Source organism: Bufo gargarizans, chromosome 8, assembly GCF_014858855.1.
Source record: "Bufo gargarizans isolate SCDJY-AF-19 chromosome 8, ASM1485885v1, whole genome shotgun sequence".
In the NCBI taxonomy this organism is placed as follows: Eukaryota; Metazoa; Chordata; class Amphibia; order Anura; family Bufonidae; genus Bufo; species Bufo gargarizans.
The window spans coordinates 166,942,817-166,957,718 of record NC_058087.1 but is presented as its reverse complement, the minus strand read 5'-3'; the positions used below and the strand labels follow the sequence as shown (position 1 = coordinate 166,957,718).

The 14,902-nt window shown below is 51.5% G+C and overlaps 1 protein-coding gene across 3 annotated transcripts in view; it reads left to right on the top strand.

The window, feature by feature from the left end:
- Positions 1–8,037: 8,037 nt before the first annotated feature.
- The window catches only part of LOC122944880 (ubiquitin carboxyl-terminal hydrolase 31-like), a 54,019-nt gene continuing 47,154 nt past the window's right edge, over positions 8,038–14,902 (top strand). For all 3 annotated transcript variants that reach the window (XM_044303587.1, XM_044303588.1, XM_044303586.1), the window contains exon 1: positions 8,038–8,662. In XM_044303587.1, the coding sequence (XP_044159522.1) occupies positions 8,132–8,662 (531 nt within the window). In that variant the 5' untranslated portion in view covers positions 8,038–8,131. The remainder of the gene's footprint in view (positions 8,663–14,902) is intronic.

The window sequence follows — 14,902 nt, the reverse complement described above, 5'->3', positions numbered from 1 at the left end:
TTTGGTCTTTATTAAAAAATTGTGAGACATTTTCTTTGTACAGCACCGAGATTCTCTAGTAGCCTGCTGTCTGTGTTTGCGCTGTTCCGTCAGGCAGCTCAGCTGACGGCTCCTTATCTCTGACCTTATAAACACTCATTAAAGAGGTTTTCCGGTCCCAAAATCTAAATTCTTTTTATGTGCTCCTAACACCCCTCACCATGCATACATATGCCCCCCAATACCTGTTTTTCATGTGCGAGCTTTCCTTCCCCCCTGGAAGACATCAGATTATCCTGGCAGATCTGTTTACTTTCTTCCCTTCTTGTTTTGTTGAATACATAACTTTATTGATACACAAGCCTGGCTGCACTGCACAGAGATCAGTCACAGGCTGGCCACGCCCCCACACTGCTCTGCCTGCAGCAGCTCCACCCACTACAACTCCTGTGTCCATCTTTCTGCCCACAGACAGGAATCTGCTTCTCACTCAGTGTCTTAATCCCATTACTGACCGTCTGCAGGCTCTGCCCTCACCATCTCCAGAGTGTAATAAACACATCTGTATCTAATCCCATCATGTATAATACTGTCTGCTGAGCTGTGTATCTAATCCTATCCTGTGTGATACTGTCTGCTGAGCTGTGTATCTAATCCTATCCTGTGTGATACAGCCTGCTGAGCTGTGTATCTAATCCTATCCTGTGTGATACAGCCTGCTGAGCTGTGTATCTAATCCTATCCTGTGTGATACTGTCTGCTGAGCTGTGTATCTAATCCTATCCTGTGTGATACTGCCTGCTGAGCTGTGTATCTAATCCTATCCTGTGTGATACAGCCTGCTGAGCTGTGTATCTAATCCTATCCTGTGCGATACAGCCTGCTGAGCTGTGTATCTAATCCTATCCTGTGTGATACAGCCTGCTGAGCTGTGTATCTAATCCTATCCTGTGTGATACAGCCTACTGAGCTGTATCTAAACCCATCACTGACCGTCCACGGGATCTTCACCATCTCCAGAGTGTGATAAACAGCTGGAATCGGCAAGTGCGTCCAAACACATCTAATCCTAACATGTATGTGTGCCTGATAGAGAGCCTGTTGTGTGCGATACAGCCAGCTGAAATGTGTATCTAATCCCATCTTCTATGATACAGCCTGCTGAGCTGTGTATCTAAACCAGGCATGCTCAAATTGCGGCCCTCCAGCTTTTGTAAAACTACAACTCCCATCATACCTGGCTGTAGGCTGATAGCTGTAGGCTGTCCAGGCATGATGGGAGTTGTAGTTTTGCAACAGCTGGAGGGCCGCAGGTTGGGCATCCCTGGTCTAAACCCATCACTGACCGTCCACGGGATCTTCACCATCTCCAGAGTGTGATAAACAGCTGGAATTGGCACACACATCCAAACACATCTGTATCTAATCCTAACATGTATGTGTGCCTGATAGAGAGCCTGTTGTGTGTGATACAGCCAGCTGAGCTGTGTATCTAATCCCATCTTCTATGATACAGCCTGCTAAGCTGTGTATCTAATCCCATCTTTTATGATACAGCCTGCTGAGCTGTGTATCTAATCCTGTCCTGTGTGATACAGCCTGCTGAGCTGTGTATCTAATCCCATCTTCTATGATACAGCCTGCTGAGCTGTGTATCTAATCCCATCTTCTATGATACAGCCTGCTGAGCTGTGTATCTAAACCTTTATGCACACAACCGTATCCATTTTGCGATCTGCATTTTTTGCAGTCCCATTGAGTTCTATGGATTTGAGGTCCTCATTTTGAGGACCAGAATAGGACATGTTCTGTCTTTACTGGAACTGACATACGGATGTAAATAACACACTCATGACGTCCATGTGCTTTCCACATCCGTATGACAGTTCTGCAAAAGACAGAACATGTCTTATTCTGGTCCTCATAATGCAGATCTAAAACCCATAGAACTCAATGGGGCTGCAAAAAAAATTCAAAATCGCACACGGACAGTAACCATATGTAGTGGATCTGCGACTTGCAGAACGCAAAACTCATATTGATTCTGTGCATGAGCCCTATCGCTTATACTGAGCACCCATAACAGTGACAACCACAGGGCTCCCTTTTTGCTATCCAATGCCACCATTGCCATCCTCATGTGTCATCCAGTGCCCTTTGTGTGCCATTCCCAATGCTCCTTGTGTGCCATCTACAGTGCCCTTAGTGTGCTATACCCAGGGCCCCTTGTGTGCCATCCAGTGCCCCCTTTGCCATTCCCAGTGCCCCTTGTGTGCCATCCAGTGCCCACACTTCCATCCATGGTGCCCCTGATGCGCAATCCAGTGCCCGTTTTGCCATCCACAATGCCCTGCATGTGCTCGTTTGCCATCCACAGTGCCCCCTGTGTGCCATCCAGTGCCCCCTTTGCCATTCACAGTACACCTCATGTGCCGCCTTTGCCATCCACACTGCTCTCATGTGCCCCCTTTGCCATCCACAATGCCCTCTTTGCCATCCACACTGCCCCTTATGTGCCCCTTTGCCACCCACAATGCCCCTCATGTTTCCCTTTTCCATCCACACTGCCCCTGATGTGCCCCCTTTGCCATCCACACTGCCCCTCATGTGCCCCTTTGCCATCCACACTGCCCCTTTGCCATCCACAATGCCCCTCATGTGCCCCCTTTGCCATCCGCAATGCCCCTCATGTGCCCCCTTTGCCATCCACACTGCCCCTGATGTGCCCCCTTTGCAATTCATACTTGAAGTTGAAATGAAACTGTAGGAAGCAGTTTCTGACGCTTCCCTCACTCGAGATTCTGGCGCATGCGCATTGTAAATTTGTATGTAGTCGGAGCAGAGAGACCGGCGCATGCGCACTGTACTGCGTACATTGTGCCTACTGCGCCTGCGTTGGAGGAAGAAGACGGAGGGCGGCTCTTCAACTTGCAGGAGGCGGTGACGTCATTAGTGACGATCCGTCTCCTGCTCAAGGCAGAAAGAGACGACCGGGAGACAGACTTCGCCTGGAAGAACAGAAAATCCAGCTGGACGAACCATGTGACCTGGAGGAAGATCCCGGGAGGAACAGCTACACCGCGGAAGGTTTGTCACCAATAATCTTTAATCCACAGGTTAGCATTAAAGAGCAAAAAACAGTTCTTGGCTGGAGAACCCCTTTAAGGGCTCTTTCACACTTGCGTTGTCCGGACCCGGCGTGTACTCCACTTGCCGGAATTACACGCCGGATCCGGAAAAACGCAAGTGTACTGAAAGCATTTGAAGACGGATCCGTCTTCAAAATGCGTTCAGTGTTACTATGGCAGCCAGGACGCTATTAAAGTCCTGGTTGCCATAGTAGGAGCGGGGAGCGGTATACTTACAGTCCGTGCGGCTCCCGGGGCGCTCCAAAGTGACGTCAGAGCGCCCCATGCGCATGGATGACGTGCCATGCGATCACGTCATCCATGCGTTTGGGGCGCCCTGACGTCACTCTGGAGCGCCCCGGGAGCCGCACGGACGGTAAGTATACTGCTCCCCCGCTCCCCACTACACTTTACCATGGCAAACAGGACTTTAGCGTCCAGGCAGCCATGGTAACCATTCAGAAAAAGCTAAACGTCGGATCCGGCAATGCGCCGAAACGACGTTTAGCTTAAGGCCGGATCCGGATCAATGCATTTCAATGGGCATTCATTCCGGATCCGGCCTTGCAGCAAGTCTTCAGGATTTTTGGCCGGAGCAAAAAGCACAGCATGCTGCGGTATTTTCTCCGGCCAAAAAACGTTCCGTTCCGGAACTGAAGACATCCTGATGCATCCTGAACGGATTTCTCTCCATTCAGAATGCATTAGGATAAAACAGATCAGGATTCTTCCGGCATAGAGCCCCGACGACGGAACTCTATGCCGGAAGAAAAGAACGCAGGTGTGAAAGAGCCTTAAAGATCAATTCTTCTCTTACTGATAGAGTTTATGACTCTCAGTAGTTTAGAGATAAGGTTTATTAGATGACTGCCACAAAGGGAAAGTACCAGTCACACAGCTAGACAGTTAACCCTTTGTGACACTAAGTTCCCACCATGATCTTGTGGGTACACTGGGCAGTACCCAACGGGGGTCATCATGACCGGATGTAGCGCCCCGGTTCTGGTGGTTATAGGAACACTTCAGGCAAAACGTATAGACTATTCTAGGTCTAGTGCAGAACCTCAAGGGCGGAGCATGACAGGAATTCAAGAAACTCCAAGGAGAGAATCCCGGGCCCTGCATAATGTATGAGCTCTGCCCCTTTAACCACTTCAGGACCTGGGCAATTTTCCGTTTCTATTTTTTTTACTCCCGGCCTTCCTTATGTGCTAAAACTGACTTGTTCCTTTCATTCTCCGGGTCAGTGCGATTACTGTAATACTTATAATAATAAGTAATAATAATTTTTTTAATACTTAAAAAAATAAAAACTTAAAAAAACACAGATTTTTGCTTTCCATGGCCATATTGTGACCTCCAGAACTTTATATATATATATATTTAATATGACCAGTTGCTTAAATCATGTTTTTATGTTTTAGAGAATTTTGGGTGATGTTATAACAAAAAACCATAAGTTCCTGCAACTTTTCTGCAGCCACTAAGCCTAATAACAGACGCCACTTCTTGGTCTGTAGACGTTACTTTACTGCAGTTATCTACTTATCATCACAGGCAGGATTACAATGACAGATCTCACCTCTGTACAGATAACACAGGATCCGCCAGGTGATATGACAGCTTATCTCCTCCCTCGAGGCCCATGTGTCTGCCGTAAAGCAATTCTCTAAATACTGTTAATGAGGGCTCAGGCAAGATGGCCGCCCCCATAATCATGTTCAGAAAATTAAATGTAAAAAAAATCTGCAATCAGAACATAAAAACATTTTTTAAAAAGATATATGTCCCCACCTGGTTTTAACTGGCCAAAAACTTTTTCGGCAACACTTTAAGTCTACGGACGATAGCGGGGCGATCTGTTGTTTTCATTGATACCATTTCTGGAGTGCGCATGCCTTTTTATCCCATTGTTTTGGGTGGGTAAAGCGACAAAAACCTGGCAAATCCGACACCTTGATTTCTTCCCCTATTACGGTATCCACTGTCCTGGATAGCTACATTCACATATTAATAGTTCAGGTGTTTTCGGACGCGGCGGTGCAAATGATCTTTTTATATTGTTTATTATTATGGGGAAAGGAGGGTGATTTAAACTTTTGTTTAGTTATTTTTAAAAACATTTTTTTTAAACGTATTTTCATACTTTTTAAAAGTTTCCCTTAAGATCATCATATCACTACTGATTTACCATTGTCTTCTATGGGAGATTCGCTGCCCCAGGCAGGGCTCTGTAGGGATGTATTGCGGTGGTAGCCTTGAACTTTCCACAGAGAATGAACGGCTTCCCCGATCACTGCGTGGGGGAGATGGTATGGGCAGCCTCAGACGCCATGGTCACGATTGACTATGGCATCTGAGGGATGAAATAACGCCGATCGCAGACATGAGCTCCTGGTTCCTGCTGTTTGAACCAGCGGAAATGCGTCGGCAATGGCTTCCTCTGCACTCTGGAGCAGGCGCCATTTTTAAAGAACGGACTGCTACCGTACTGTGCAGCACCAGGTAAATGGAAGGACCTGCCGGTGGTCTGCCAATTGACATTAATATTATAATCCTATATGAGAAATCGAGACGGATCCCAAGTAACCGAGACCCAAATCCAAGGAGAGACTTTATTATGTAATAAAACACAGAGGACACGGAAAACAAACATCCTCGACCCCCCCACGACATTTAGCCCTCCCCCATTAGTGACTAGAACCTCACAGCCCCATGCCACTTCTCTGCCACCCCACTCCCTCTGGCTCTTAAAGGGCCAGCACAGGCACACCCTAACCCTTCCAAGTCAAAGGCTAATCATCCAGTACTTTAGGCACCTTCCCCTGTGGGAAGTGGCCTAAGCAATAGGTACCAGTTTGCTTGGTTCCTGCTAAGGTGTGCTGTTTCTACATTTGTCTGTCTGTGTACTGACTTCTGACCGTTTTCTGGATTTGGACTGCTGCCTGACCTGACCCCTGCCCGCCCTGACCTTGGACTGCCTACCAGATCGCACAAACTCTGACCTTGGCTTTTCCCTGACTACGGTTTTGCCTGATCTGTCAGTGCTTTCTGCACAGACCGGTGTCTCTTCACCCCGGAGGTCAGCAGCCACTGAACAGAGACTACTCCAGGAGGCAGTGGCCTGGTGGTTCCCCTGCAGCACAGTCCAGATCTCTGTAGAAAGGATAAAGACCCAGGGAGACAGACAACACCAGGTCTGTTCTAGTGACAGAGTGGGCCCCATTACAACGGTGATGTACCATTCAAGCCGTCGCTGAGGCCTCCGACTGGCTGCAGCAGTGGCGAGACCCAGCCGCTTCTTGGTCCTGTGGGGAAGGACTGCGGACAAGCGAGCCTCCTTTCTTTTTTTTACGCTCAGGGGGACAGGTCCAGACCAAAGGGGTTGCCGGCTCCAAAGCTGGACAACCCCCTTAAGATAACCAGAAGGAGTTTGGGAGATGAACCCTCATGATCATATATTAATGGCTGGTCATGTAAAACCCTAACTAACCCCGAACCCCCACCCCATCTATCGGATTGTCCCCTGAAGGACATTTATTATACACTTTTAGATGGCGAGGGCGACGCTAGGGTTGCCACCTGGCCGGTAACTCATCGGCCAAGCCGGTATTTTAGTGCCCTGCTGGTAGTATTCTCCTATATGGACTGTTACTAATAAGCGCTTCCATTGTGGAGCGCTCAATAGTACAGCCTTTAACTCCCGCCCCTCCCCCACTTGTGTTAAAGAAAAAAAATAAACTCACCTCGTCCATTTGACGTCAGCATTGACTGGAAGCAGCAGGACCTGCCAAACGTCATCACGCTGGAGCGCAGGTCCTGTCCTTCCAGTCAGCAGCGCCATCAAATGGATGAGGTGAGGGGCACTAATATTACTGGGCTATTCTAATGGGGGCACTATTAATATTGGGGGCCACTAACAGGGGCATTAGTAATTCTGGGAGGCACTATTGGGGGCATTACTATTACTGGGGGCACTTAATTCTGGGGGGGCGCTAATGGGGTATTATTAATTCTGGGGTCACTAATGGGGGCATTATTAATATTGGGGGCTACTAATGGGGGCATTAGTAATTCTGGGGGAATTACTATTACTGGGGGGCACTAATGGGGAGCATTATAAATAATAGGGGCACTAATAGTACTGGGAGGCTGTTATAGGGGCACTAATAGTACTGGGAGGCTGTTATAGGGGCACTATTAATTCTAGGGAGCACTAACTAGGGAATTAGTATTACTGGGGAGCACTAATGGGGCATTATTAATTCTGGGGGGGAGGCACTACTATTACTAGGGGCACTATTAATCCCAGGGGGCGCTAATGGGGTAATTAATTCTGGGGCCACTATTAATATTGGTGACACAAATGGGGCATTATTAATTCTGTGGGGCACTACGGGGGGCATTATCAATTCTGGGGGGCACTAATAGAGGCATTAATATTACTGGGGGGCATTGGGACCCACATGATGACAGTGCTAAGCCCCGCCCCTTTGGGGGTGTGGCTTAATCCATGCAGGGACACCTACCACCACCAGACAGCAGAGCCCTGTGCCATAGACTGTGAATATAGTGACAGCATACATGCTGGACCATACAAATTGGGGGCTCTGGACCCCCACTCTAAGGGGGACACTGTGGTGGGACCCCCAGTGATCAGACATGATCACCTACCCTGTCCTGTGCACAGTCTCCACCACACCCCACATACAGCCTATTAACCCCTGCAGGCCCCTTCATGAAGCTCAACAGACTCCCTCCAGGACTACAACCCCCATCCCAACATCCCAGAGAGCCCCTGCCGCACGACCACCACCCTCCATAGACTGGACAGGTAAAACAGGCAGAGGTCATGTGACTGAACTGCACACCACGTGACCCGCACGTCATCCGGACCTTCCAGGAGGAACTCCAATCTGGCCCCGACCATGCAGGGGAGCGTTTAGCAGGGTGCCCCCGGACCGGAAGTTAGTGCTGCACCTCCCTGTGACAGGCAGCCCCGGGGCCCGGACGGGAATGCCCTCATGTCGCAGGTGTCGGGTGCTGCCCCGGCGGCGGCCGGTGGCTGGAAGGAGAAGAAGGTCTCCCTGGGGAAGAAGCTGTTCTGGCGGCGCGGCGGGTTAGTCAGCCGCTTCCTGCGGACGCTCAGCACCTTGTCCCACCTCAGCACCGAGCAGGAGGAGGATGCCGCCGCCGCCCGGGAGAAGAGCGGCTCCCCGGCCCGGCCCCAGCCTCCCGCCCCGGAGTCCCCACACCTGCTGCCGCAGCCGCCGCCGCCGCCTCCCTCCCCGAGCCCCAGCCGCCTCCCCGGCCTGTCCGGCCTGAAGAACCACGGGAACACCTGCTTCATGAACGCCGTGCTGCAGTGCCTCAGCAACACCGACCTGTTCGCCGAGTTCCTGGGCCTGGAGCAGTACAAGGAGAGCGAGGCCTCGGGGAGCCCCCTACCCAGCCCGGGGGCGCAGGACCGGGGGGAGGTGACCGAGCAGCTGGCCGAGCTCCTGCGCTCCCTGTGGACCCTGGAGTACACGCCGCAGCACAGCCGGGAGTTCAAGGTAAGAGCGGCCATGTAGGTGCTACTACCCCCAACATTGCCTGCCTGTGGTACTGCAAGTCCCAGCTCCTGCTGAGCTGCAGTACGCTAACTCTCATCATGTATTCTGCTGGTGGTACTGCAGGTCCCATCCCGTGTATCATGCAGAGTCCCAGTGTGCCCTCGGCCCCCGAGAGACTACTATTCCCAGCGTGCCCCCCCTGCCCTCGGAGAGACTACTATTCCCAGCGTGCCCCCCCGCCCTCGGAGAGACTACTATTCCCAGCGTGCCCCCCCGCCCTCGGAGAGACTACTATTCCCAGCGTGCCCCCCTGCCCTCGGAGAGACTGCTATTCCCAGCGCGCCCCCCTGCCCTCGGAGAGACTGCTATTCCCAGCGCGCCCCCCTGCCCTCGGAGAGACTGCTATTCCCAGCGCGCCCCCCTGCCCTCGGAGAGACTGCTATTCCCAGCGCGCCCCCCTGCCCTCGGAGAGACTGCTATTCCCAGCGCGCCCCCCTGCCCTCGGAGAGACTGCTATTCCCAGCGCGCCCCCCTGCCCTCGGAGAGACTGCTATTCCCAGCGCGCCCCCCTGCCCTCGGAGAGACTGCTATTCCCAGCGCGCCCCCCTGCCCTCGGAGAGACTGCTATTCCCAGCGCGCCCCCCTGCCCTCGGAGAGACTGCTATTCCCAGCGCGCCCCCCCTGCCCTCGGAGAGACTACTATTCCCAGCGCGCCCCCCCTGCCCTCGGAGAGACTACTATTCCCAGCGCGCCCCCCCTGCCCTCGGAGAGACTGCTATTCCCAGCGCGCCCCCCCCTGCCCTCGGAGAGACTGCTATTCCCAGCGCGCCCCCCCCTGCCCTCGGAGAGACTGCTATTCCCAGCGCGCCCCCCCCTGCCCTCGGAGAGACTGCTATTCCCAGCGCGCCCCCCCCTGCCCTCGGAGAGACTACTATTCCCAGCGCGCCCCCCCCCCTGCCCTCGGAGAGACTACTATTCCCGGCGCGCCCCCCCCTGCCCTCGGAGAGACTGCTATTCCCGGCGCGCCCCCCCTGCCCTCGGAGAGACTACTATTCCCGGCGCGCCCCCCCCTGCCCTCGGAGAGACTACTATTCCCGGCGCGCCCCCCTGCCCTCGGAGAGACTACTATTCCCAGCGCGCCCCCCCCCCCTGCCCTCGGAGAGACTACTATTCCCAGCGCGCCCCCCCCCCCCCTGCCCTCGGAGAGACTACTATTCCCAGCGCGCCCCCCCCCTGCCCTCGGAGAGACTACTATTCCCAGCGCGCCTGCAACGCACCGATTGCCTAGGAAAGGCTACTACCACCAGTGTGCCCCCTTGCCTGAAAAGGCACTGCACTGGGACGACTACTACTCCCAGTGCACCCTCTTCTGTGTAAACACTGCTATTCGCAGTTTTCCCCCTGCTTTGGAAAGACATGTCCCAGCATCTCCTTCCTAAGGCACCACAAATCCCAGCTGCAATACTAGAACTCTCATCGTGTTCTTTATTAGCCGTACTGCAGATCTGAACACGACCGTATCTGTTTTGCACACACCTTCCCTGTGTATCCCGCTTTTTCCTTGGCCCCCCTGATCCTGTCTGCAAAACGGACAAGAACAGGACGTGTTCTATAATCTGCAGGACGGACACGCTGATGCGGACAGCACACGGATGACATCTGCGTGCTGTCCGTCTTTTTTGCGGACCTGTAGGAATGAATGAGTCCATGTGCAATCCACAGAAAATGCAGCTGGGAAGCGGACCCAAAATACGGTTGTGTGTGAGACCTAACGCCCTGGAGAGATTACAAGTCCTGCTACTCTCATCAGTCTTATCATGTTGCAAGTCCCAGAGCGCCACTTCTCTGGAAATACAATTCCCAGCATCTCCAGCCTTCATCTGGAATTGCTTGGACTTGTGGTTCTTCAGAAACATCTCATATCACATGGATTATGGATGATTGGGTGCGGTCACATACAAGGTGCTGCTCCCTGTTATCAGCCATAGAGTGACTGATTGTGGAAATTGACAGGTCTTCTAGGAATATCTCTGCTACAACGATGAGGGTTGTAGTAGCACAGGTGAAGCGGTTTGTTGTTGGCAGCATGTTTGGTGGGAAAAGATTCAGTAGAGCGGCCTCCATTGTTCTCATTTACATCTCTGCTTGTTCGGCGCTCAGGAGTCCGGTGGGCGGTTCTTCTCAGTGACTGACATCCTTCCTTTAAAGGGGTTGTCCCATATTGGACATTGGGGCGTATTGCTAGGATATGCCCCCAGAGTGGGTATCCTTGGAATGGAGCCCGCAAAGTGCAGGAGGCGCATGCGCGGCTGCCCTCTATTCGTTTCTATGGAACTGATGAAAATAAGCAAAGGAATTAGCCGTCTGTCCCATAGTAATTAATGGAAGGCGGCCGCGCATGCGCAGTGCAGGCTCCGTACTAATGATAGGGGTGGGTCCCAGAGGAGGGATTTTCGCCTGTCAGTCATTGGGGGCATATGCCCCCAATGTCCGAGATGGGCAACCCCCTTTAATGACTGTGCCTATGGAGGTAGCAACGAATGCTCTAACAAAAACCGCACTACTTACCTCTTCAGTCCCCCGCTGCTGACGCGTATACTCTCCATCTGTCCCCCTAGTCCTTGTGTACAAACCGCCAGCACGTGACCGCTGCAGCCAATCATTGGCTTCAGCAGGTACCATGTTGTATGTATTACTGACATCACCTCTTGTGATTGGAGCCATAAATGAAGACTTGTGGGAGCATCGATGTGGGGAATTGAAGAGGTAAGTAACACTCATTTTTAAACCCTTGGGGTTTGACAATTGGGGCCCCTATCAATCAGGAGAATGGAAGTCCCCGAGTCGTCTGTGTGAATGGTCTGCGCTCTTTTAAGTTTCGTGGTACTATGTAGTACTGTGCTCGCCTGTATCTGTCCAATAGCAGCTCTCCATTCACACAGGGGACTCAGGAACCCCTGTGTTTGTGGTGGGTGGGGGTCTCCTCACTCGGACCCCTCAGGATTATACATCACCTATGCTGTGGTTAGGTGATAAATGGTGTTGATGGGGAAAACTCCTTTAAAGGGGTTGGCCCATCTGGGACATTGATGGCACATCACTAGGATATGCCACCAATGTCAAATGGTGCACGTCTAGGACCTGCTTCTATCTCCAGAACGGGACCCCCGAAATGTAGGAGAGCGCACCGTGCATGTGCAGTGTGCTCTCCATTCATCGCTCTGGGAGTTCCGAAATTAGCTGAGCGAGAACTCTGTTATTTTCACAACTCCCATTACGGTGAACGGACAGTGTCTATCCATGCACAGCTGCCCTTCAGGGGTCCCATTTTGGCAAATGACTCGGTTCTGGGGCTCCCAGATGACCCCCTACGATCCTCAGAATTAAGGGGGCACGTTTCCCTGCACAGTGCTGCCCCAGACACCTGCCTGTGCAGGGACATTCATTTGAATGGTTTCGGGGGGGGGGGGGGGGGGCGCAGACGGAGCACAGCTCTGCAGGGAAAAATTGTGATGGGGACTCCGCTCTAAACCAGCACTTCATTCTTCTGATGTGCGGGGGTCCAAGAGGTCACACTCCCACTTATCATAAAGTAATGACGAATATAAGCAATATTGTTTTATTAAAGGGGTTGTCCGGCCTTTCAATATTGATGATCTATTCTCAGGATCGGCGGGGGCCCGACATCCAGCACCTCCGCCGGTCAGCTGTATGAAGGGAAGGCGTGCCCACGTGCCGTCTCCCTCCTCTCTTCCAGCTGCTTTGCCATTCACACAGCAATGGTGAGCGGGAAGGGAGATGGCACTGCGGGCGCAGTCTCCTCATACAGCTGATCGTCGGGGCTGTCGGGTGTCGGACCCCCAACAATCTGATATTGATGACCTATCCTGAGGATAAAGCCCGGAGAACCCCTTTAAGTTAACTTTCACGTGTGAGGAATGTGTGCTGTATGGCAGAACAAGTGACATCAGCGCAGTGGCCGAGGAAGAAGCAAAACCTGCGCCCGACTGCTGCCCCTGTACCAATCAATACATACCAGACCAGGACGTCTGCAGACACAAACCACATCAGTGCAGGGCGGAGAACATATTCTCAGGTTGGGAGGCTGCAGGAGTCGTGCTCCAGCTTGCTGACTGTCACCTCAGGCTATAGTATAATGGGTGTAGTCTGGCGTGTGATTGTTTATTACTGAGAAGTTCTTGTGATGGAGGCAGCAGGAATGTGGCCGGATGTAAATCACGTACAGTCGTCGCGCCGGAGGCTACCAGCTGAGCACACCGCCCCAAAACCTGCAAGTATCTGTCGCATCGAAAATGGTGCAATCCACATGCTGCGGAGTTAAAAATTGGCACCGCATGGCGATTTCCACAGCATGTGGCTAAAATGTGCTGTTTCTGTAAGGTTGAAATCCTGCAGTTCCTTGTCAGAAAATCTGTCCTGTGTGAACGTATCCTTAGGCCTCGTTCACACAGAATGTTGCACAAGCCCTTTAATTCAAAGTCTATGGACACCTTCGGGACAATTTTTATGATTGTATTTTGGGCTAAAAATAATCTGGTCTTTATTAAAAACTTTCAGGCATTTTTCAGATACAGGGATTAAAAAGTCTGTTTGCAGAGTATCATCAGCTGATGGCTCAGACGAGGCCTTGTCTCTGCTCTCCTCACCTCCTACTCGTTATAAACACTCATTATAGTGAAACTCTTCTCAAACTGATAAGAATATGGTTTAAAATGAGTGTTTGTGAGGTTGGGAGATAAGAGCTACACATGAGCCGTCAGCTGACGGGACTGGAAAATGATACTCGGCAAACAGGCAGATTTTATTTTTATTTTTTTACCCGTGTATCTCAAAAATGGCTAAAAATATTTAATAAAGACTAATTGAAAAAAATGCTTTGTAGCCCAAAATGAGTAAAATGCAATCATAAAAATTGCCCTGTAGGTTCCCATAGCCTTAAAAAACTGCCGTACTTAATGACCATATTGCAAAATTGGCAGTGTCTAAGCCTCCCCGACTAGCTTGCGGTGTAGGTGGCGGGTTTACTTGTATTATTATGGAGTTGACCCTTTGCTTACAGTGTAGGGATGGTGTCTTATAGAGCACCGACATAAGCCGTAGAGCTGTATACAGAAAGTACTCGCACATACAAGCGACATGGCTATAAGAATCCAGGGGACTGGGATAATCCCTAGCAGGTAGGGCATGTTAGGAGTAGTAGTTTTATTTCCATTGACATTCCCGAAAAGTGACCATGGATGATGAGGCGGCGATTGTGAAAGTCAGGGCTGTCGGGTGAGATCTTGTCATTGGGCCGTCAGCCTTTGGCTGCTGTAGCGCCGTGTTTGCTCGGGGCCCGCATGCCTCTCCTACGCCTCTCTGCTATCACAGGGGCCGCTTCTGATCTGCACAGACCCAGTAAAAATTCTTTGAGCGAAAGGTTGATTGTTGCTGTCGGGTGTGGCCCCCGGATCCTTCAGGCGTTTTTAATATCACCCACACGTTCTACCTGAGCGTGTACATACCTATCCCTCCTCTGTATGCTGTGTTCACTGGCAGATCTCTGCTCTTCTTCCTCTTCCCAACAGGGTTTTCTGCATGTCTTGCTGTGGAGGTACAGTCTCTGGAGCTGGATCATTGTCATTAGTCAACAATCTAATATAATGTGTGTTCCAATTCCTCTCTGGCTTCAAGATCTCTGCTTGCTTGTTTCCAACCAAGAGCTGAAAACTTGACTGACCGAAAGGGGTTATCCCCTATACCAGTGATAGGCAAACTGCGGCTATCCAGCTGTTGAAAAACTACAACTCCCACCATGCCCTGCTGTAGGCTGAAAGCTGTAGGCAGTCTTTGCATGCCGGGAGTTGTAGTTCTGCAACAGCTGGAGAGCCGCAGTTTGCCTATCACTGCCCTATACACTGGATATCACGGGGTATGGGATAACTAACTGATTGGTCGGGGTCCGGCCTTCTATGATCTCCACTGAGTCCTGTACCCCCATCCAGATGGAGTGGCAGGTCACACTGTGCTCGGCTATCTACGTCAGTCTATTACAGAATGAATGGCGCAGCAAGGCGCACGCTCAACCTGCCGCTCCATCAGGACAGGGGTGCGGAACCACCATTCTCAACGTCAGTGAGGATCCCAGGAGTTGGACCCTCACTGATTAGTCAGTTATACCTATCCCATCGTATCCGGTGAATTGAGTATAATTCCCTGGGGTCCTAACCTGTGCCCCTT